Source organism: Balearica regulorum, chromosome 7 (genome assembly GCF_011004875.1).
Source record: "Balearica regulorum gibbericeps isolate bBalReg1 chromosome 7, bBalReg1.pri, whole genome shotgun sequence".
Classification (NCBI taxonomy): Eukaryota; Metazoa; Chordata; class Aves; order Gruiformes; family Gruidae; genus Balearica; species Balearica regulorum.
The window spans coordinates 40,087,154-40,110,244 of NC_046190.1; the positions used below are offsets into that span (position 1 = coordinate 40,087,154).

Genomic DNA, 23,091 nt, shown 5'->3' on the forward strand with positions numbered 1-23,091 from the left:
TTTTTTTTTTCCCTCCTCTTCACTTCTTCACGGCTTGACCAGCCTGTGGGATGGATGCTGCTTCCCATCTGGCTGTGACTCCTAATCCTCAGGGAAGATCAGTCCCCAGGGTTTCCAAACTCTCCTAGAAGAACAACTTGAACACGGGATTCTATTTTAAGTGTAAAATACATTTTATTAATGTATTAATAAATAAAATTATTAACAAATTTAAAAAATACAGCTTTTCCCACCAGTTTTCCTGTTGAGTCCCAGGTAGGTTACAACATGCATAAATTTACCAGCTGCTAAAGCATGCTGCATCCAAAGGGTTTTGACAATTTGCTCTTCCCAAGCATGACAGGACCCATCACATCCCTCAGAGGCGGCTGCTTGCCCTTGCTGGAGTGGGGTGGGGACGGGACACAAAACCCCCCCAGGCAATACCCCTTTGCTTCCCCCCGCACCCGGTGGGACCCCAGCATTCGGTGGGACTTTCAGGCTGGGATCCTCTCTGACATATTCCAGTTTGCAACAGGCAAACATCTCAGGAGGTTCAGTTTTCCTCCGTTTCTTTCGTGCACCCTAACCCAAGGGTTTACCCTCCAGCTAGTGCTGAGCACATGCGGCCTGAGTCATTGCTTCAAGGTCACGCTCAGTATTGCCTTTCGACTCAGCGATTTTTGGACCAGCTGGAGGAGAGAAGCGAGATTTCCTGATATGTTATCTCCTCACTGCAACACTGAAGGAACGCGCTTGCCCCTGCCGTCGGTGGAGATACAACCAGCTTTGCCGTGTGGGCCGACTGATGTCCCCACTGGGAACACCCCGCTTCGGGTCGCAAGGTTGCCCCAAATGGTGCACCGGCCACGGAGGAAACTGAGGAGCCTTGTTTGACAAAACCATGAGCGGTCAATCACTCTGCTGTCAGGGGAAAGGTCCTGGGGCAGAGATGAGGTCCCAGGAGATGGTCCCTACTCTCCAGGGATGAGGAGTAGGTTGTGCATCAGCAGGAAGAGCAAAAGCTCTTCCTGAAGGTGGTATATTTGCTAGATCATCATGAAAACCCTAAGAAATTGAGTTTTAAGGAGTAGGTATAGTGATGGTGCACCCCATGAAACGCACAGAACTGAGGAAAAGACATCACTGTGCCTCTGTCACTCCAGATGGGACAACCCAGCTGCTGCTGGGGTTGGAGGAGGAAAAGGAAGATTGATAGCAGCTGAAAAAACATTCTGGAGAATATTTTAAAGCTTTTCCTTTTAAAAAGACTGCTCATTGAGGTTATGGGGACCCACACCCTCCATCTCCCCCAGGTGGCATGACCGTGTCTACTCACCCTGGCTTAGGACTTGTGGTGGGTTGACCCTGGTTGAGGGCCAGGTGCCCACCAGAGCCGCTCTATCACTCCCCTCTTTCATTAGACAGGGGAGAAAAGGTACAATGAAAAAAAACTTACTGGTCAAGATAAGGACAGGGAGAGATCATTCTCTAATTATCATCACGAGCAAAACAGACTGAACTGAGAGAGGGAATTCATCTTATTTATTACTAAGCAAAACAGAGTAGAGGAATGAGAAATAAAACCAAATCTTAAAAACACCTCCCCCCACCCCTCCCATCTTCCCGGGCTCAACTTCACTCCCGGCTTCAACCTCCGCCCCCCTCAGCGACACAGGGGGACGGGGAGTGGGGGTTACGGTCAGTTCCTCACGCGGTGTTTCTGCCGCTTCTTCATCCTCAGGGGGAGGACTCCTCTCATCGTTCCCCTGCTCCAGCATGGAGTCCCTCTCACGGGAGACAGTCCTTCACAAACTGCTCCAGCGTGGGTCTCTCCCACGGGGTGCAGACCTTCAGGAGCAGACTGCTCCAGCGTGGGTCCCCCACGGGGTCACAAGTCCTGCCAGCAAACCTGCTCTGGCATGGGCTCCTCTCTCCACGGGTCCACAGGTCCTGCCAGGAGCTTGCTCCAGCCCGGGCTTCCCACGGGGTCACAGCCTCCTTCAGGTGCCTCCACCTGCTCCGGCGTGGGGTCCTCCACGGGCTGCAGGTGGAATTGCTACACCCCCTCATCCTCCCTCCATGGGCTGCAGGGGGACAGCCTGCCTCACCATGGTCTTCACCACGGGCTGCAGGGGGATCTCTGCTCCGGCGCCTGGAGCACCTCCTGCCCCTCCTTCTGCACTGACCTTGGTGTCTGCAGAGTTTCTTACATCTTCTCACTCCTCTCTCTGGCTGCAAAAGTGCTCTAACTGGTTTTTCCCTTCTTAAATATGTTATCCCAGAGGCGCTGATTGGCTTGGCCTTGGCCAGCGGCGGGTCCGTCTTGGAGCCGGCTGGCATTGGCTCTATCAGACACAGGGGAAGCTTCTAGCAGCTTCTCACAGAAGCCACCCCTGTAGCCCCCCCGCTACCAAAACCTTGCCACGCAAAACCAACACAGGACTGCAGAAGCAGCAAGGTTTTTGGTACAGAAAAGGCACTTTCTGGACTGCAAAGACCTCAGCTGAAGAGCTAAGGGTTTGGTAAATCCCTCTGAACTCCTTTCTTCCTGTGGAAATGCAACCCAGTGCCTCCAGAGAAGGAGGATCACCAAGATGGTGACCAGGAAAGTGTTTACTGCGCACACAGAAGTCATCGCACGGCAGTGCAACAGGTACCCCAGAGCACCTCAGAGCCACTGTCAATCCAGCGGGAAACAACAACAAATTGGCTCAAGAAAGAAGTCCTGGAAATGTTTACAGTGTTCTCAAAGGAAACTCTCCCCAGTGGTTTCTGTACATCATGTCCACCAGATCAGAGAGGTCACCAGCACAACCACCATGAGGAAGGACTGTGATCCCACTGGAGGCACGGTGCTTACCCCAAAGCAGCCACACTGGAGCACCTAGCCTGAAAAAGAACTCCTCCCATGCAAAAGCTGTCCTGTCAGGGGCAGGAGGCTCACGAACCTGCTCATTACCCACTGATGGTCGAGATCAGTAACTCTGCAGATCCAGGCTGGAAGGAAACCTGTGCTTGGGAAGCAGCAGTAGTCATGGTTGGAGGGGTCAGGACATTCCTGAAATTATGCTCCATGTTGGAGGTGGGAGAAAATGTGGGATTTGAAAGCAGGCACACATGTCAAATGCATGCAGACCAGAAAAATTATTTCCTTTGAGAGGTCCTTGTCCAGCAATGCGTCCAGCCTGGCCCTATGCATCAGTCCTGGCTGGTGTCACGTCGTAACATGTCAAGTTACCTTCTCATAAGATGAAGGGTTTCCCACAGATCATCCTCTTTCCCAAGACCAAGAGTCCTCCAACTTCATCCTCTTCTCATTTTGTGCTAAATGAGACTAAAGAAAGTTATATTTTATTTACTATATTTTTCCTACTGAAAAATTGCTTCTACCCATCAGTGCTGCCAACACGATACCAATTTGTACCCTTCCCAGGCACATCCACTAGCTGCAGACATCACACGATTTTCAGTCTGTCTCAGCATAGCGCGAACGCTGCAGATCACTTTGGGACAAGCCAGCCAAGCCCTTCCAAACCTACTTGGTTTGATGCCACCACCCAACTGACTCATAGAAACGCTCAACTGGTCTTGACTTCTACCGGATGCCCTTGATTTCTCATATGAGACCAAGTACCAGCTTTCAGTCACTTGAAAATATTTGACAAGGAGCATTCAGGACATCGTGGATCCTCTCACTCCATGGGATTAAACATTGTTGTTTGGAACAATTTTGCAGGTAAACCACATAAAGAGATGTCAGAGGATAAAAATGACACTATTTTTCCTTTTTTAAAAACATTTCATACATTTGGAAAGTTAAAAATATTTTGTTGTACCCCTTAATTAAATTTAATGTACCCTTAATTAAAAAAGAAAAAATTCTAAGGTCACTCACGATTAATGGATCCACTGAAGCAATAAGGCAAAGCTGAGAGAAGGAAACGCAGTAAACACAGATTTGTAAAGGTACATTTCCTTATGCAGTGAAGGTTGTGCTTCCAAACCATGAAGAAAGAGGATTGAAACCACCTCTATATATGATCCTTTAGGAAAAAAAATAAATTAAATTAAGCAAATTTGCTTTTAAATGTAAACCAATAAAGCGTTTGCTTCCCTTTCTGCTCCTCATTTTTTAGTTTCTCACCTTTCCGGAGCAAGACTAGATCATTTCAGAGAACTGACCCTTTCCTCCAGCATCCACGTTTCGCTTTAAAACCACCCTGCACAAACCCAGCATTTCCTGGTCTCTCAGAGAGCTCGTTTGGTGCAAGCCGTCAAAGCTGGGACCATATAAAAGTAAGCTCTTCCCTTATAGACACATAGGAGACCACGATCTTCTCGGCAAACCTTCTGAAACTGGATCCTTCCGTCCTCGTCTTCCAACAGCGGCGTGCAGGAAAGGCAATGGGGAAAATCGCCAAAGAGACGCAGAGGGAAGGTGCACGTGGGACACTGCGGACTTCCCACCTGCCCTTGGCCTCCCGGGTGCTCTTTTCCTTTTCCTTTTTCTTTTGTCTCTTCTCTCTTCTTCTTCTTTTTCTCTCTCTTTTCCTTCTCCCCCTCCACTCAAAGGAAATAGCCTGAAGTCTGGCTGGTTTTCTCTTCCTCCCCTCTCATTTTCACGGTCCTTCATGTGGTTTGTTCCAGCTTTAATAGTTGCTCTTGTCACAGCTCCTTCCAGGCGGAGGCTCAGAGCAGCTTCACCACCTAAATTTGGTGCACAGCAGATGTTCATCCAAAGCCACAGTGCTCCTCACACCAAGGATTTTCGGCTAACCCCCAGAGATGGGTGAGGTTTCCAGGGGCCGGCCAGGGATGCAGGATGCAATCGCAACAGAAGGCAATTTGTCCCCACCAGGAATGGGACTGTGTTCTCTATGTCCTACCTAAAGCAAATAAACACAAAAAACTTAATCTGTTCAAAACAGTAAATAAAAGTAATGCTTTAAGCAGTGAGGATTAAAGGAACGACTGTCTTAGCCGAGACAGGAGAACAAAACCCTTCCCTAAAGGATCTCCGATTTTCTGACATGGCTCGTCATCATCGGGACGGCAACCTGACCAGCCTGTTTTCCCGTGCCCGACTGAGTTTTGGTTGACAGTTGGGAGCCATCTCAGCAGGAATGGCCCAAAGCCAAAACACACACTCATTTACATTATCTTTAAAACTTCATTTTCTACCAGCAAGTCCGGCCCTGCCTTTGGGGTGAAGCAACCGCTGCTTTGTGCTTGCAAAACCCAGCTGCCTCGTGCACCTCCGTCTGCTGGACAAGGTGTGGGGGTCTTGGACGTCTTCAAAAAGCTCTCCTGGAGATTCACACCAATTCCTTTGCCTTTCTGTTAATTAAAATTCATAAAAAAGGAGTCCAGAAGAGACCCACCAGCTGGTATAGCTCACTGCATGCACAGAGCTGGGAAGAGGACAGACCTGCTGCATAATCTGGCTGAATTTTTGTTTGCGCCTGCTGGGGAGCATCAAAAGGGTGGATGGGTAACGGAGAGACTGACATTTCCTTTTTTTAAAAAAAGAAAAAGAAAAAAAAAAACAACACTGTGTTACCCAGGTTTGTCTTTATTACGCTGGAACAGTTTGTGCTGCCATCTATGAAACCAGAAAGCCTGGCTGGATTTCTGCAGCCACTGAAACCAGCTACATCAACCCGGTGTTTGGGGGGCAAATCTTTTTTTTCCTGGGAAGCCACTGCAGATCCCCCATAGCAGTGAGCAAATCTCCAGAAAGGTCAGGCATGCTGCAGGCCTCCTCACTTGAAGGACAGAAACCTTGATTCAAGCCTATTTGCGAAACCATGGCCAGTTCCTGAGCAGAAAATTGAAACAACCATCATCTCAAAATGAGCATGTTGCTTGTACAGACCCAAGACATTCACCAAAGTCTTGGGATCCTGGATGTGAGGAGGGGAAAGCAATTATGAAGCCTCTTAGATAATGTTGGTTCTTTATTTAATAATGGCCAAAGTCCTTTTTACATGGATGCAGGAGGATCCTGATGGCAGGAGAGAATGTTTCTGCACAGAGCTGTCAGCAAAAATCTGCTCAGGCTTTGGCGAGGACACACTGGGGGGAAAACCCAGCAGCCCCATGTGGATTTTTCTTCCCCACCTTTCCTGGTCAAAACACTCACACGCCTGCTCCAAGCAGCAGCAGGTAGCTCCGTTGGGCGAAGGGCTGAAGTCATGGTCATGACGGACATACTCAAGTACAGCTCTGTGACCAGGCTGGCACACAGACTGACCCTGAAGTGCCAAGTGGTCGCACAAGATGTCGCTAAGTTCTCTAGTTGGTTGCCCAACACCCGGGACACACAATGATTTCCTTCTGGAGCATCTTCTGCTTCCCGTGGCCAATGCAGCAATTCAGGTATTTCACCAAGATCTGAGCCGGGCTTAAAACTTCTCAAGTATTTCTTTGGAAAACTTGGGCATGGTGGACAGCGTCGTTGCCTTCAATTGCTTCATGAAACCTCTAGTTCTTCTGGTAACACCAAATCTGCCACCCCCGAGCTGGGAGAGCTCGTTCCGTTGCATTCAACAGGAGTTTCAGCTGTGAACGTGCCTCTTGCCTGCTCACAGGAGCTGTCTGAGCTGGGGCTTGAGTGACACAAGGGACCGTGGCTGAAGCCAGCTCTAAATACCTCACTTAAGCACAGGACCCTTTCTGTGGGTACAGGCAAAACCTGAAACTTCAGCAGGGACGCAAGAAGAGGACAAAACCGGACACAAAACCAGAAGAGGAGGCCCATGAAGAGCTGCACAACAAAAACCCGCTGCAGTCCCAGCACGGGGCTACCCGGCGTCCCTCGAGGGCCTCCAGCACCTGTCCTCGCACATGTGCTAAATAGCTGGTTGAAGGGTGAAGATATTTTCCAGGTCAGACACCAACAGCTCTGCGGGACGCGGCATTCGGGTATTTGCAGCTCACTGGGAGACAGCACGCCGTGTTGTGGAAACGCCGCGGGTCCGTGGTGTAGCTGAAAACTGCTCCCGGTAGCGGGATCAGACCTATTTGTGGTGGCAAACGGTGACTTTCCTGCTGGACAACGCAGCCGGGAGCACGCAGGGGAAGAGTAGGAAGGGCAGGTTGAAAGGGGAGAAGGGCTTTGGCAAAGGCAGCAAAACTGGAACGATGACGGTTTCTGAACCCAAAAGTCACGCGCGGATCGCCGAGCGATAGCTGGGCTGAAGGGGTTCCTACCAAACATCATCAAAATGTTGTCCTGGGACACAGTGTGAGCAAGGACCCTCCTGCCCCTCTAGACAACCAAGTCCTGGTGATTTTTTGCTGCGGTCTAACACTCGATTGATGTTTAGACATGGGAACACCCAAAACTTCTTCAGACCACGTGCCTTAAATCTATCCGCGGATTAAATGCAAATGGGTTAAAGCTTCACCAGAAATGGAAAATATTTTGCCATCAATCACTTGAAGCGGCAGCAAAAGCCAAACACGCTCCCTTTCTCGTACGTAACGTTACTGCTTTCAAAGCTGAGCATCCCCCTTAGTGCCCCCCCCCGCCAGCCTGGCTGAGGTTTCCCATGAGCTAAAACGCAGAATGACGTCATGAAGAGGTCATGTGACAAGGCACAGGCGGGTCGTCCCTTCCAGGGGATGAACAGGGGCCACAAACAAACAGGCGTGGACAAGCGCCGCAATGTCATTTCCCCGAACAGCAGCACAAACCGAACGAGGAAGGAGCTGAGGCAAGTATTAAAATCTCTGCCAAAAAAGTAATTTAACAACAAAAACCCAACGAACCGACCAACCAAAAGTAACGTGGCTGCCAGGTGAAAAGGGAAGGTATGTTCCACTCGCTCTGTCAAAGCGCAGGCAACGCATACGAGTACACCGGAGGGCTAAAAAAATAATAAAGCGGACTATCTCTCGCTGCTGGAAGGTGCAGAGCTGCATCTTCCAGCTGGGGGGAGACATCAGTGCAGAGAAACAATGTCCTGAGCTCCTGGCCCACTCTGCTTTCCTTTAAAATATTAAGTAGGAAAGAAAAAAAAAAAAAAAAATCACCTTGGAGGGGGAGCCGAGGGCTGCCTGAGCCAAAGCCACCCCGCCGGGCGGCGAATGCAGGTCCCTGTTCTGCAGCTCAGACTCATCCTGCCCGACCCGCTCCACCTGCAAGAAGCTGAGATCAACCAAAATTAACCCAAAACAAAGGGTTGCTCAAATAATTTGCCTAACAGCGTATCTTTCTCCCAGGAAAAAGGAAAATCAGGGGTTACGATGATGTTATGCTGTGACTGGCGTGTGCCGCGGCCACAGACAAGTGGCGGTGAAGCCCGAGCGGAAGCGATTGTTAGTTGAGTTAGGGAGTTTGTGGGCCAAAAGTCACCCAGAGCATCATAAGCAGGTCCCGAGGAGAGTGGGAAAGCTCTTGCACCAAGTTTTCCCCGTCATGTTAAAGGCGATGGGACCAACTCCAACGTGGCCGGACCCCACGGCACTACCCGGATGATCATCCCCGTCATCAGAGGTGGGTGATCAAGGGAGACGTCCTTGTGTTGACAGAGATCTTTTGAGAGCAAAATTGGTTAAGAGATTTCCAAGTCTAGGCTGGCAGCACTTTCAGTGCTCAGGAGCATAGAGGACATCAGAAGAAACCCTAGAGCAGCCAGTCTGGGGTTCAGCCCACCGTCTCCTGGCCAAAGCACGTTCCCCCAAGCTAACCCATTCCCCCTTCTCCAACCTGCAACAAGGTCCCAAGGCGGCTGGACACACCGGGAAGCATTTGTTGGAAAACACTCACTTTGTCTTCATTTGCACGCAAACCAGCGTTTGTGAGTCGTTCCCGGGCCCTGGATGGATGTTTTGCTAAAACGCGCACAGCAGCAGCCCCGCGGGCACGGCACTTACCTGGGATGCGGGAGAGCGCGGGGAAAGCATCGCTCCGAGGAAGAGCCAAGCAGCACGTGCAAAGCAGAAGAGCTCTAGCACAAGATTGGGAAACCCTTCTTAACCCTGGAAACTGAAAAACAATGCAGAATTGGGCAGATCCTTCCTAAACTAACTCCCGCTGGCTTTTTCTGGATAAAAATCAGGCAGAAAATGAACAAGGTGGGCGGCTCTGTGCCCACCCATGCCTACCCGCCAACCACCTGGGCTGAGATGCTGCTGCTGAAAATCATCTGCAGTCAAGGTGGAGAATTCCCGCCTGCTCCCAAACTTTGCTAGAGACGTGCCGATTTATTTCAACAAGGCTGACGAAGGGATGCACCCAAATTCTGGAGCTCACCAGCCTGCCTGGTCAAGCCTACAGCACACGTGGATAACCAGCGGCAGAAATGACATTAAGAGGATACGCCTGTGCTAGAAAATCAGTATTAATTTTCTACAAGATGCATGTTCCTGCTGGGTTACAGAGGAGTTGCTGCCCCCTCAGTAAAAGCAGGAGGGGGGAGGTTGATGGGGGTTAATTGCTCTTTTCAGAGGGTACAGAATAGCAAACGCTTGGCATGTGCTCCTCAAAAACCTCCGGTCCCTGTATTTTAAGGGTCTTCAGGCTTTCCCTACCTGTAAGGACTGAAAAAGTTAAACCAAGATGATCTCGGCAACATGGGCACTCATCAAAGCCCGTCCTCCTAGGAAAGATCTCGGTTTCTGTTTCTCCACTTGCCGGATCCTCCCCCATCTCAAGCTGCCCTTTTCCAGCCTCTTCAGGTGGAGATCCCTCCTCCAAACTTCAGCCTGTGTGAATCTGCACTGGACAACACATTACAGTTTACCAGGTGGTTCTGCCTTCAAATCTGCCCTCCTACAGGCATCCTAGGACCAACCAACTGGGTGTTCAAGCCAAGAGAAGACAGTTTTAGTGGCACAATGTGGGAAGAGCTGTCACCTCTGCTTCAATCCAGGCAGGACAAGACCAGATTTCAGCTCTTTTACTGGCTTCCTTGCTCCACACTGCCACACGTTTGCTGGGCTCACCTCTCTGATGGGTATCGGTGGTAAAGGTCCACCCGTGCCCAAGCAGCACAAGCTTCACCACCCAAGGTAGAGATGCATGCAACGCACCCATGTGCCAGTGCTCGGGGGCAAGGGGACAGCGTACTTCTGCTTGTGCCTCTAATCGGGAACAGGATTGCCCCTGGAAGTTGCCCAAGGATCTCACCCCAGACATACGATGCTGAAAAGACAAGCGTGGGTGTTCAAAGTGTCCACCATCACCCCCTGGCTACGCCTCTCCAGAAAGCGAAGGCAGAAGAATCGTTGTAGACGTACCATACCCGAGCAGCTTGGGGGAAATGCAGCTGAAGTGCTCGACGGTGGGAAATTTGGGATCCCCAATCGTTACCGCAATGCTAAAGAACGAGCGGTTGCACTCCAGCACCGACCCCCGCAGCCTTAGCGCCATCACAAGCCATCACCCATCTCAGCAAGCTGGCGCTGCCGAGCAGATACTCGCAGGGAAGGAGAAGAACAAGGCAGCAGAAGCACCCCGGTCTGGAGTTAACACTGATGCACAACGATTGTGTCTCGTTATCTATTCCCTCGGTCCCCTCCTCCAGACTAGGCAGCACCCAGCGCAACGCCACACTGCTGAGCTCCGTGTCCCTGCTTGCCCAGACTTCGTTCTCAAGACAGCATGCTTTACCAAAGCACAGCTCTGCTGTGAAAAAAAAAAAAAAACTTAAAAAAAAATGAAACCATGTTTAGCAAGATCCATGCAGTAAGTCAGACACTACAATGCAGAATTCAGCAGATTCCATTTAATGTCATGTGCATATATCCATACATTTACTTATGTCAATGGTTTTGATGTGCGTGATGCCAGGTCTTGAAAAATCTACTCGTTCATTTACGTCTGGGAGCGTGAAGTCTCTCAAGGAATTGTCGCGGGGTGGGTTTGCTTTTTGGAAAAAAATCGACTTTGAACTGCCTAGTTGCAAAGAGAATACGGTGAATTGGAGGTAAAGCATGCAGAGCTGGTCCCCAAAATTCACAGACAGCTCTGCAAACGCTGTTGCAAAAGGCTTTGCCAAGAAGCGTGGGGCGTGAAGAAATTCCCTCCCTCCGGAGAGAGAGAGAAGTGCTAAGCGACGGGTTAGTCTTGTTCAGCATCCCAAGCAACAGCGAGGCAAAGCAGCAGCAGCAACACCCCTTCAATTCTTCAAGGCAGTTTCTGGCCCAGGCTGAGGAACAGGGCAGAGAAACAGAGATAAGCCAGCCCCCCCCCCCCCCAAAAAAAAAAAGAAAAGAAGAAATGACACTTTCACCACCACGTACTCACAGAAATGTCACTTTTCTTTTTTTGTTTTGTTTTGTTTTTTGTTTAAGCGACAGGACTGATAAATCTTGGGGCCGTGGATGTTTACCCTGCAACGCGCTCCGTCCCAGCAGTTTTGGGGTAGATTTTTCAAGCCCTGGTGATGGCTCCCAGGAAGGCTTCTCCCATCCGCTCCCGGCTCCCGCACGATCAGAATCTATTGCATAGCATTTATTTCAGATAAGGCACGGTTTTGCCCAACGCGAACAGCAATTCGAAATCAATGCAGTTTCCATACAGTCCAAATTTGATGGCCTACAGTGCAATAACAGATAAAATTAAAGGCAAGGTTTGGAAGAATAAACCCAGCTTTAAATTTAAACTTAATATCAAAAAGATAAAGGAAACTACATTTTTCAAAAGCCTTTTTATTTTCCTTCACCATTGTTGTTTTACAATACAAATATCACCTTGTGAATACACAAAAAACCCTACAGAAGATAACTCTGCTTCACGTAAAATACAGAATGGATATATATATATTTATATATATATTTTCTCTTCTTCATTCTTTAAAAAAAACTATTTTGTTCTGCACATTGGCAAGTTTAGGATAGAATACTTCCCCAAACATACAGTATGTATGGTAGGAGTGAAACTTATAATTACATGCAGTTTCTGCACAAATATTTTAAAGAAATAGATTATCTTTGTTGTTTTTCAACAACATTTCAAAACGGGATGGAGAAACCATTCGTAGTTCACTCAGTGATCATTTGTAAAATTCTTAAAAAACAGGAATTCATGGCTGTTTTTCTTTTTAAAATACAGCTACCAAGTAGACAATAAAGTGATACCTTTTAGTTTGACCTGCCCACAATGTGTGAGCAAGATCGGACCCTTTTTATTTGGTTTTTTTCCCCCCCTACACATGGCAATTTCAACATTATAAGCAAATTTCCAGTTTAATTTAGCTATAAATGCAAAAATTAGTAATTATACAGTATATATAATTCTGCTTTCATGGAATACTTTATTTTAAATAAAAACATTTAAGACTGCCTACTGACCATACAATCAAGACAAGAAAGGCACTAGAAACATAGACAAATCTCTCTCTCCCAAGAAGCATTTTCTTTAAATTTTAACTCTCTATTCTCTGACATGTAAAAATCTTTTTAAATTTAATTTTCATACACATTTTGAAAAATAAAGTTAGGAAATACTTAGAAAATCACTTTACAACTTTTTTCTTCTTTTTTTTTTCTTTTTCTTTTTTTTTTTTTTTGCACTTTTTGACACAGTCACTGCAGATTCTACAAAATCAAGATTACCAAACCTTCCTGTGTCTATCATCTTATTTGTAGCGCGGTGCAACAGGTAGAAAGATTTCTCAATTTTACCCAAGGCAGGTATTTAGAAACCTTCATATAGTCATTTGCTAGAAAATGGCTTACAGCCCAATCTTTGGGGCAAGAGATATGAAAAGTATGTTTTCCCAAGAAAATAATATGCTTTATTCCCAGACGTGACTGGAAAGACCAGAACTTATGATATAAAAGCTTTCATTTATGCTGTCGCATCATATACAAAGGAACATGGTGGTGGGTAAATGTAAATCCCAAATCTATTAACAAGAAATGTGTAACAGTGCATGATAAGTTAAATTCTCTTTATTGTTGTCCAACGCAGATCCTTTGGAGAGAAAAAAAGATCACAGTGCTTACCAGGTAACTGAATAGGTTAAGTCAAGGGAACTGTTAAAAGAAAGGGTTAGGGAGCGGTTGATTTTTTTTTTTTTATGGCATCTTCTCGTGCGGAGTTCTTAGCACTTGGGACAGGTCCTTTCCCCCCCATTTTGTCCGTCGACACGCTGTTATGTGTCATTCACCAGGCGGCTGTATTTCACCTGCCTGCCCCGGTGCAGCACCGGCCAGGGGAAGGGCCAGTAGTAGGAGCGAGGTACAATTCCTTGGACATTCTTTTCAAAGTACTGGAAGGGCTTGTACCACCAGACCCTTGCAAGGAGGTTAGTTTGGGAAGCTTCTTTTAGCACCTGCACAAAGATAATCGGAAAAAAGAGAATTACGGAAGCGCACGTCGCTTACTCACACGACTTCATCGCGTCTCGCTTGCTACCGTTCATCAGTGGTGTCTTGCTTACAAAAATCTCTCGATATCTAGAAAGACCTCCCAAACAGATCTGCACAGACAAAGATCGAGAGGAGCCAAGCCGCTTCTCCATAGCCTCCCTGCACACGCCAAACGTTGCTGCCAAGTGAGGCTTGCCCTCCTTTCCAAGACCTCAGCTGTTCAACGGTCCCGTGGAAAAGAACGACTGGCCCAAAAGATCAGTCTCTCCTCTCCTTTGGGAAGGAAAAGAGCCCACCCCAAGGCACAGCCGTTTCCCTAAGTATGTCTGAAATGACATGTAGCTCAAGAACCGCTTCGGAGCCTGGCTGTGTGCCTCAACCCGGACCCGGAGGAGGTAACGAACCCTGCTCTGCCCTCCACACGTTCCCAAGCCACCCCCCACCCACCCTTTGGCTTCTCCGGGCCACGAGCAAGCCGCAGCGGAGACGCAAGGAATGGGCAGGCTCCGAGGGAGTTATCCAACTACCTGCTGCGCCTTTTCAACGCCAGAGCAGGGAAGCGTTGTATCAGCCCACCGGAAAGTGCAAGCAGGGGCTGGAATGCTAAGCTCTCTTGCCATGTCATAAACTCACACATAACATAAATCCGCTTTAGCCCTAGCAGGCCTTTGCTTTTAATTTTAAGGTCAGACACAAGCCACAGCCCTCTGCACATGGAGCAGCACCAGGAAGGAGAGACTAGCACACGAACATGCGCTCAGGTAAGGATCCAGGGATCGGCATTTCCCAACATCTCGGCAGCTTAGGGGAGCAACGTTGAGCCACCTTCTGAGTCACTTCATGCGGCAAAACGGGTACGTTTCCCTACAGTAAGGCAAAGGGCTTTTCTGAAGCAAGTCCTCATCAGCACTCCAGGCAATCCCGACTTCCAGCCTGGCAGCACGGCCACTCAGCACCATCGCTCCGACAGAGCCCAGGAGCAAATGCAAAGCGTGGAAGTCAGTCTGGTGCCGTACGACATGAGTTACAAAGTCTGGGCACAGATTGCCGTCGCACACAGCGGTTCCCAAACTGACTGAACACCAAAGCGCATTCTTTGCAATTAGGTATTTGGTGGTAAAAACGTACCATGGGGCTTGACTGTGGTGTATTGCTTCAAGGAGCATCGAAACCACCGGAATAAGGTGACATGGTAGCCAGAAAGCCTTGATATGATCTAAAAATCTGTACCAGCGCAATATCAACTAATTTCCTATCATCGCACCAGGTCTTTCTTAAACTTAATTAACTGGAGTCATATGCAACAGAAAAGCAAAATATCTTTCTCCACGTTGCACAGAAAATATTTGGACACCAATTTGCTGTTACAGACCTAAGGGTAAGAGTCTCAACTCACTAGTTCTTTCCCATGGGTAACAGACTTGCGTATTTTCTCTCACGTTCCTCAGCACCGTAAGCTCATCTCTCATCTAGCTCACCAGCAGGAAAGTAAGAATGAGAACGACATGAGAGCTCATTTAGACTTCATTCGACCTTTGAATCATTTACCACTGCTCTCTGAGTGTTACAAGCCATGATTTGCTCTCTCCCATCAAGTGCTGCGTCTCCTCCCAAGCAGCTCCTTGCTCTCAGCATTTACCTCATCACCCTGTTTTTCACGCCTTCCTAGACACGGGCCTTAGGACGCGAGCAGCCTCTTCTCTGCTGCACCATCCTCCAAAAGGAACACGTCTCCCTCGGTCAGGGGAACTTACCGCCGCTTGGAAACACTTTGAGAAACTCGTTCATTTTTAGTGAGGCCTTGTACTATTCCTCAAGAGACCTGTCATCTAACTAAAGGCACAAGCCACAGAATACAAGGAAAACCCAGTTGGCTTCAACAAAAAAAAACAAGCCCCAAGACCAAAAAAACCCACCACATCTAAATGGTTTGCTCTGCTATCACAAAACTGGCCAACTGGCCTATATGCAGAAGGACTTCCACGCTTGAGGTTACACAGCAGAAGCAGGGAGAGGCCTGCCTGCCTGCGGGTAGACTTTCATATATTTTTGCGGTCAAGACGCAAAATGAACCCAACCGACGACGCCTCTTTCTTTCCTGCAAACCCAACGTGAGGGGGAAGAGAGGGATGCTCCACAAGACATGGGTGGGTCCACTCCTACTCCTGCAGAGAGGCTCAAGGCAAAGTGTGGATATTCGCTCACCACCACGCTACAAGCAGAGCCACGCAGATCCAAAGACTGGGAGAAACTCACTTGCTGGTTGGCCATTGTGTGATACCACCAGAAAAGTCTTGTAGTGATGTAGTAAGCCACCACCACGTCCACAGTGTAGTGGTCATGAGCAAGGAGGATGCAGAACATCCCAACCATGCTGAGTGCCCAGCAAAGCCAGTGATACCACCAGAGCCGCCGTGGGGAATCTGGAAAGAAGCACAAGCAGTGATTACTTCAAAGCGTGACATTATCAGCACGCAAGACTACTGCTGTAACTAGCAGAGGATGCAGACTGCAATCCTGGGTGGGTAGCGCGATGCCTGCATTAAGATTAAGAGCAGGAATGCGGAGATCACAAAATAAGTATCATTCTCTCAAGGTGTAACTTTAAATTGCACTCAGGGGTAATCAGATCCCTGGAAAATAGAAAGGTTTCGAAATCTTTGAGAAACAGGCCCAATACGTAACAATGTAGTATACCCTGGTCAGTAAAATCAACCGATGTGTATTTCAATATTGATTCTACATAGATGGCAATCATTCCTCTTGCCTTTCATAAAAGATAAATGCATGCGTTGAGGCCTGATTCTTGCAAAACGAGCAGCCTTGCATTTTGCAAGGCATTGGTCTCTCTCTAGGCTAGGAGACACACTGTTGAAATGCCGTTCATCAGGCAGGGTGCGATGAAGGTTTCAATTATACTCTAAACAAAATTTTTTTGAAATAAAATGCTTAATTCAGACATCTACACGGTAAAGGGTTTTATTTTGTCTCCAAAGTTTTCTTTTTCAGTAAGCCCTATGTCTTTGAAGTTCTATTATTTTTATTTAAATGAAAAAGCGTGCATTTTTACTTTATTTACCCATCAGCACAACAATAACTCTTCAATTAGCAAGGAATTACACAACAGGAAATTTCACATGAACAGTAACGAACTTACATTCTTTGATAAATAAGTATGTAAGAGTTAATATGACGGTGTGACCGCTGTACAGATAGTCGCCGCACATGTTGTGGGATCCTGTGATGGACAATCCTCCGCCAGCAATCAATTTCATTATCCTTCGCAGATGAGATTCCCAGTCTCCAAAAAGCTGGTGGAAGAGTAAAACACAAAAGCACAGTAAAATACCAGCGCTAACCTTTCGGAGTTTAAAGCAACAGTGTTAGCCAGCAACTTTGCCTTTCAGTTATTCTCTCTTTTTGTTTTGATACGGCAACACCAATCAGTAAATCCACAGCCTTTTCCAAAAGCTAGCAGCACGCTTCTAGAGGGAAAAAGACTGGAAGTGAGACATGAGTTTATTTTTTTTTATTGATGCTTTGCATCTATTATAGCTAGTGCTCATGTGAGCCATATGCACCTCCATCCATTTGTCTAAAATATCACTTTATTTGAAGTATTCAATGTATGAAGAATCAAGGAAGTTATATAAATACAGTATCCCAAAGGACTACTGATTTTTTCCTACGCTCACAATACAGATCAAAAAGGCACGGGAAAAAGGCATTTTTATTTACACACATATTTGTGTACGTATGTATGTGTGCAAAAGCCCTTTACCCCAGGTCCCTTCCAGTTGCCATGGCAAACATGGCATTTTTCAGTATACTACCAAAGCAAAAAACTGGTCTGAAAGTTGTTAAACTGCTGGTGGCTACACTCAGGAGTAGTTTTTTATATATATATATATAGTTACAGTTATATAGTAGTTTCATACTGTTACTCACGGTAAAACAGGTAGGGGAGCAAAAATTGTCTTCTATGTTTTTTATAAGGACTTATTGCTGCTACCATGCAAAGGTGTAAACTCTCTCCCAGGTCTTGTTGGCAGCCTTTGCTAACGCAGGAAAATGATTTTTAGTGGGAATCTTCAAGCAGAGCTAACGGGTTCAGATCTCTTTTTATTCCTCCTATTCTTGCAGTAGGATATACAATGGGCACATAGATGTATTTATGAACCTCACATATATACAGTGAGGTTCAGAATAACCATTCTTGGAAAAACTACAACTTCTGCAGTACAGTCTCAAAAATCCAGCTTCACCAATAAAAAGGAATTAAAAATATTTCCAGCTATAGCTAGAATTGTCATGCTCTCTAAACATCTGTTTTTCCTTCTGTTCAAGAGGCAATGCGCGCTAAAATAAATCAAGCTTAAGTTAGTTCATCTTGTTGCAACAGCGCACTAGGGATGATAATCCAAGGAAAAACAGGATGAGCTGCCCAAGCTGTACGTCCCGCTGCCGAAATGTCCAGATCCAACGCATAGAAGAGAGCGTCTCACTCCAGACCCTAAGGTCTCCCACTGCCCTGCCTTGGAAAGTCTTCAAAATCGTTTCTTTCCATTTCACCCGTCAAAAGAAACCTGTACACGGTGTTTGTCAGAGCACGGTGCCAAACTTCTGCGCCGGCTTTAACTCAAACCTGGCGACCAACGGGGATGTTCCTCCACACCTGATGGACCTGCTCTGGCCCACCTCCAACCCGTGGTGCTGGCTCAGAGGGTATTTCTGAAATAACTTCAGCTGGCCTTAGGAAAGCCAAATCGAAGCAAACCAAGTCCCTCCGGTGAGGACGCCCCTCGCCCTCCTCCCAGGTGACTGAAGGGCAGCTGGCACTGTCCCGAGATTTTGCTTTTGCTGCTCCCCGTGCTAAAACAAGCCCAAACGTTAAATAAATCCACAAAGAAAATGTATGCCGTGGGACAAGCACGACCAAGATGCACTGAGCACCTCTGGGACCCAACGGGAAGCAAGAGCCATCTGAGCTCAAAGGAGCAGGACTGATGGATCAATGCACGTGACTACACGTGTGCTGCATCCTTACCTCATTTTATCAGGTTTTGAAACCCATGGTAATCATTTCACAGTCAGAAGGAAACTGATCCCCCCGGCTGGCCATTATAAGCATGTTTTGCTTTTATTTTAAAACTCAGTCTTGCTTTAAGAAGTGGAAATTATTAATTTCTGACAGATTTAAACAGGGTCTTTGCAGCAATCAAACGTTTCCTGCTAACAGTTCCTTACGAAACATTCAAACGCTCCCCAAAGCCAACTTCTCACAATCATATATAACTCAATAAGGTGTTGAGAGGTTATTCTTTTCCCACGAGTATATTTATAGCTTTCACGAAAGCCCAGCTAATCCCTAGTCTTATCGGGGCAATAGAAGAGCACAACATAGCCTCGTCTTTACTTGAGTAATGAGACGGACTTGCCAACGCTATAAAATTCCAAAAATGGTAGATTTACTCACTTCAGCCGATAAGTACCTGTGTTGTTTCTTTAATTTCAGAATGGCTGACTGATCAAACACAATGTTGACTCCTCTCCCACTCGTTTCTCTTTACAAAAGACCTTGGTCCCTCAAAAAGCCACACGTGGGTTGGCAAGCGCTCTGCCTTGTCAAACAACCGGTGTAGTACATTCCCTGGCTTTATTTCCCCGAGGAACCGAAGCGTTTCGGCTTTGTTTGTAGGTACCAGCAATCCTCACCGAAACAGCGACAGCACGTGTACAGAGTGGAATCAGGATTTTATGATCTGTAAATCAGTGATTTTACTACCTGTCATCTAACGCATGGCTGCGCACACAAAGCTGCTGAACTGTGTCTGCAGTACATATTTCACAGAAGTTATCTTTTCCCCCTCTTTCTCCTGCTTAAATCAAGCTATAGCACAAACAACCCCAGGAGGGGCACGGAGACGAACTAACAGTGTGTCTAATACACGCACCTTGCTCCGTACCGTAGAAGCCCAGTCTGTTTTAGACACAGCATGTTGCAGTAAGGACCACGCTTACACCAATGCTTGTGTGACAGGAGATGGATGCAACACCACCATCCCTGCCCCGTCACCACCCCGAGCACGTGAATTACCCTCCAAGGATGACTACGAGGGTCTTGCCTAAGCACCTCCGTCTCAGGAGCCTGGTTTCACCCACAGCTTTTGCAAGCCCATTTTATGCCTCGGCACAACAAACAGGAGTCAGCGCTAGATCGGGGAGGAGGTGGCAAGTCCTCGTGCTAACGCAATTGCAAAAATATATGCAGGGACAAACGTCTGCAAATTTCACCAGCCTTAGAAAAGTCTCTTTGGGCCATTTTCAAATACAAATCATACTTGGATTTGACATACCGAAGTGTTTAGAAATAAGTCAGTCACACACGGCACCTCCACAGGTTGCACACCTTTGACTGCTTCGGTACAGACAGAAAAATGCTGATTGTGCAAATTAGTTGAAAATGCTACAGAAATTGTGTAGATTAGCACTTTGAAAAGGGTGGGAACGCCTGCACTGCCCCAAAGCAACTGTCAACGCCTTCACCGAGACGGAAGCTGGTGATCTGCAGAAGGATGTTCCCATCACGCCAAACCGGTATTTTCAAATTAGGAACAATTCTTGAGAAAGCGTTGCTCGCAGTTTTGGTAACAGCAGGACAAGGGGAAAACATATAGATTAAAATATGGAAAGGCAGCCAGACAAAGTTTACCTTTGGAGAACACTTGAAATGCATGCCAGGTACTGGGAGTGTAGTCACATACATTGTAATACACCGATACAGGTATAGTGTGCCAACTATACAGAAAAATCTTCTGCTAATTATAGACCTAAAAGAAACAGAAAAAAAAAAGAGAGGAAAAAAAAATAAGGAGGTCACTCAATGCAAACAAAATATGCAAAGGGAAATAAAATAAGCTACCAACTGTTCTCGATGCTTTTGAAACTCGTGACAGTATCTGCTTACACCTGAGAATACTGAATTACTTTACAAATATTCCCACGCTTTACAGGTCAGAAACACAAGAGCAACTCGACTAACATGACTCATGAAGGTGATTACAGGAAATATAAGGATTAGAATACAAAGGCTTGTGCAGATTTCATGTTGAAGACATTGAAAGGGATTTCATGCCCCAGACCCCTCCATTAGCTTTGAGCGGTCACTAATTTCCTATTCGAGGCAGGGGATAAAGTTACAATATTTTCACTGTAAGATGAAAAGGAGGAAGTTTATTTCAGCTGACACACACATCTAGTAATTACAAAGGGCTGCTTGGGAAGAAATGGCTTGTATGACCCCAACAAGTGAGAACACATCTTTCCTGAGCAGCATTAAAGAGGAAGCAGTTCACATCAGCAAAGAAATCTCCGAAATACAAATTAAGAGCTGCTTGGCTACAGGACAGAGTGTTTTCACGGGCAGCCACTCTCAAGGCAAGCAGCCATAGCTGTGAAGAGATTTATTCATTGAGGGCTGACATACGCAGAGAGGGTAGGTGCAATTTGGGGGTACCGTGATGCTGTTCCGCAAAACCAGCCAAAGCACACGGGGTAAGAGAGCTGCAGCTTCGACTCCGGAGTGACAGCCAGCCCCAAAACTGGCCCGGGGAGTTTCACCACTACGTACCAGCTAATAACATCACAGGAAACGAGCTACGACAATTAAACCCCTTCTGGCACATCCATCAGGACGGGAGCAACCTCTGTCTGAGCTCGCAGAGAGTTCAGCAAAGAGAAATCACTGCCGGCGTCACAAAGGGCAAATCCAGTTACAGCAGTTCGTAGCCTTAACCACAGCAACCCTTTGCATCCTGCTGCTACGGACCCTGTTGGTTTTGGTTGATTTTAAACGGTTGGTATTTACAATTACGATCATTTGGGGAATAAAAGGGTTACAACACAAGCTGCAAGTTCTGGCATTCATTTGTTGCTACTTTTAAGCATTCACTTTTAAAAAAATAATATTTCTATCAAACCGAGCTCTTTCGAAGCTCAACATTGGCCATCTTTTTTATTTTTAATAGCTTTTGGCAGAGTTATTAAACTGTAGTGCTCCACTCTCGGAGGAGTATGACTTTGCAGTGCCAGATCAATAACAATCTGAGTGTCTTAATTTATCAGAAAAGCTTCAACTATTACAGTGCAAATGCATTTTGCACTCGAGTGCTGAGTGCTATTGAAATACAGTATTTCATATTTTTTCCTCCCTCTCCTGGTGTAAACATGGACAAAGCTGGGAGTTAAAAATTATACTTTATTAACATAGTTCCATGGACTGAAATTTAAGAGCGGAAGGCACCGTGCCATGGAGCAGTGGCTTTCCTCTGCGTTTCGGATGAGGAATTTTTTCCTCTCGGAAGGGTGATGCAGTAAAGACCTCAGAGTTGTGCCTGGCTTTTATAACCAGACACGAACTTGCTTTTCTTTATAACCTGGTATAAAGACAAACACGGGGGTTGGGGTTTAAGGACTGAGCAGCACTGTGTTTCGAGAGACTGAAGAAGCGGCAGTGTTTTACTGAGCACTAAACTTTTTTTAATTGAAATTACCCATGAACCTACTTGGTTTAGCTGGATTTAGCCTATTTTAGCTTAGGAAAATCTGCGTCAAAGTGGTCTGTACTGTAATAAAAAAAAAATGTAAAAAGCCTCATATTTTCCCTTCTCAAAAGGATTTGTGTGCGTGTGATTATGAGCCAGCTAGCAAGTACAACCTCTAAGCTTATTACTGGCCAAGACAACTTTTATTACCACCATCCAGACCTCACCTAAGGCAGGCAGTGAGCATGCTGCTTTTTCAGTCCCATGAGGCTGAATCAGATGTCAAGCACGGCCAAAAACCAGCACTGTACTTCTCCCGAAACATCTGGGAACGTTTCCCAGAGAAGTTAATTCTGCCTCAGCAGCTCGCCTGGACTCCTCGAGCTCCCTGCAGTGTCCGTGGAAAAAGGCTCGGGGAGCCGGGAGTCCCCAGCCAAGACTTGCACATCCACCCTGCTCCTGCTTCCTGGTCAGAAACCAACCCAAGGCCACGGACAGTATTCTGTATGGACGTTCAAAGAAAGTTGTCACCAATTTCCTGGCACCAAATCTAGTGCCTTGCCCCGAAGCCAGCCAGAAACTCCAGTCTCTACCTGAAGGTAAAAATTCATTTTCGGGCAAGAAAGCAGTAACAGGGGCTAAGGGAAACCCTGCACTGTGGTCAGCTGGACAGACACACCCAACACCCTCTTCCATTTTGGCCCCCAACTCTGTAGTCCAACAAAGATGACGTGTAGGTCCTATCCAACCCGGACTAAACAAGAAAGATCTGAGTGATCAGTATCATGGATGACACATCTCTATGGTCCTTCATTGCTTGGGAGGACGGCAGGCTCAGCTTGGATGAAATCAGCTTATTGGCAAATAATGGATCTGGTAGGATAAGCAATAGGAATTTCACCGCTTGGCAAAGAAGAGTGTTTCAAAAGTCTGAAACTATGAAGCGGCCTCCTTCGGTCAAAGGTTCCACCCAGCCACTGGATGCAATTCAGCTTATGGGTAACAATGCTGCTGGTTCACCACTGACCCTGAGCTTGCACTTGGAGACATCTGTGAACGGTATCTTTATCATCTGAGTAGGCGAGGAGCCAGGTCTCACCCTGCCCAGCAACCACCTGGCTTCACGTCTTACCTTCAGATCTCAAATGGAGTGTGGCAATGGCTATCTCTGACATCATCAGATGTCAGAGTAGTAAGGAAGGTCTAGCTTAATTCCCTCTTTTTATTCTTGAATTAAGTTTCA

At 46.8% G+C, this 23,091-nt stretch overlaps 1 protein-coding gene and 1 long non-coding RNA gene across 11 annotated transcripts in view; both read right to left on the reverse strand.

Moving 5' to 3' along the window:
• Window positions 1–21: 21 nt before the first annotated feature.
• On the reverse strand, window positions 22–4,023 carry LOC142602667 (uncharacterized). 2 transcript variants are annotated; one of them, XR_012836432.1, is made up of 3 exons: window positions 3,878–4,023; window positions 234–671; window positions 22–136 (listed from the first exon to the last, which is right to left on the reverse strand). It is a non-coding gene; the product is annotated as an uncharacterized LOC142602667 (long non-coding RNA). The 2 variants fall into 2 exon arrangements; XR_012836433.1 differs by having other exon boundaries at window positions 22–151.
• Window positions 4,024–11,620: 7,597 nt separating this feature from the next.
• The window catches only part of SGMS1 (sphingomyelin synthase 1), a 98,176-nt gene continuing 86,705 nt past the window's right edge, over window positions 11,621–23,091 (reverse strand). For all 9 annotated transcript variants that reach the window (XM_075759026.1, XM_075759031.1, XM_075759029.1 and 6 more), the window contains 4 exons: window positions 20,018–20,135; window positions 16,463–16,616; window positions 15,562–15,728; window positions 11,621–13,268 (listed from right to left, as the gene is read on the reverse strand). In XM_075759026.1, coding sequence (XP_075615141.1) covers window positions 13,089–13,268; window positions 15,562–15,728; window positions 16,463–16,616; window positions 20,018–20,135 — 619 coding nt within the window. In that variant the 3' untranslated portion in view covers window positions 11,621–13,088. The remainder of the gene's footprint in view (window positions 13,269–15,561; window positions 15,729–16,462; window positions 16,617–20,017; window positions 20,136–23,091) is intronic.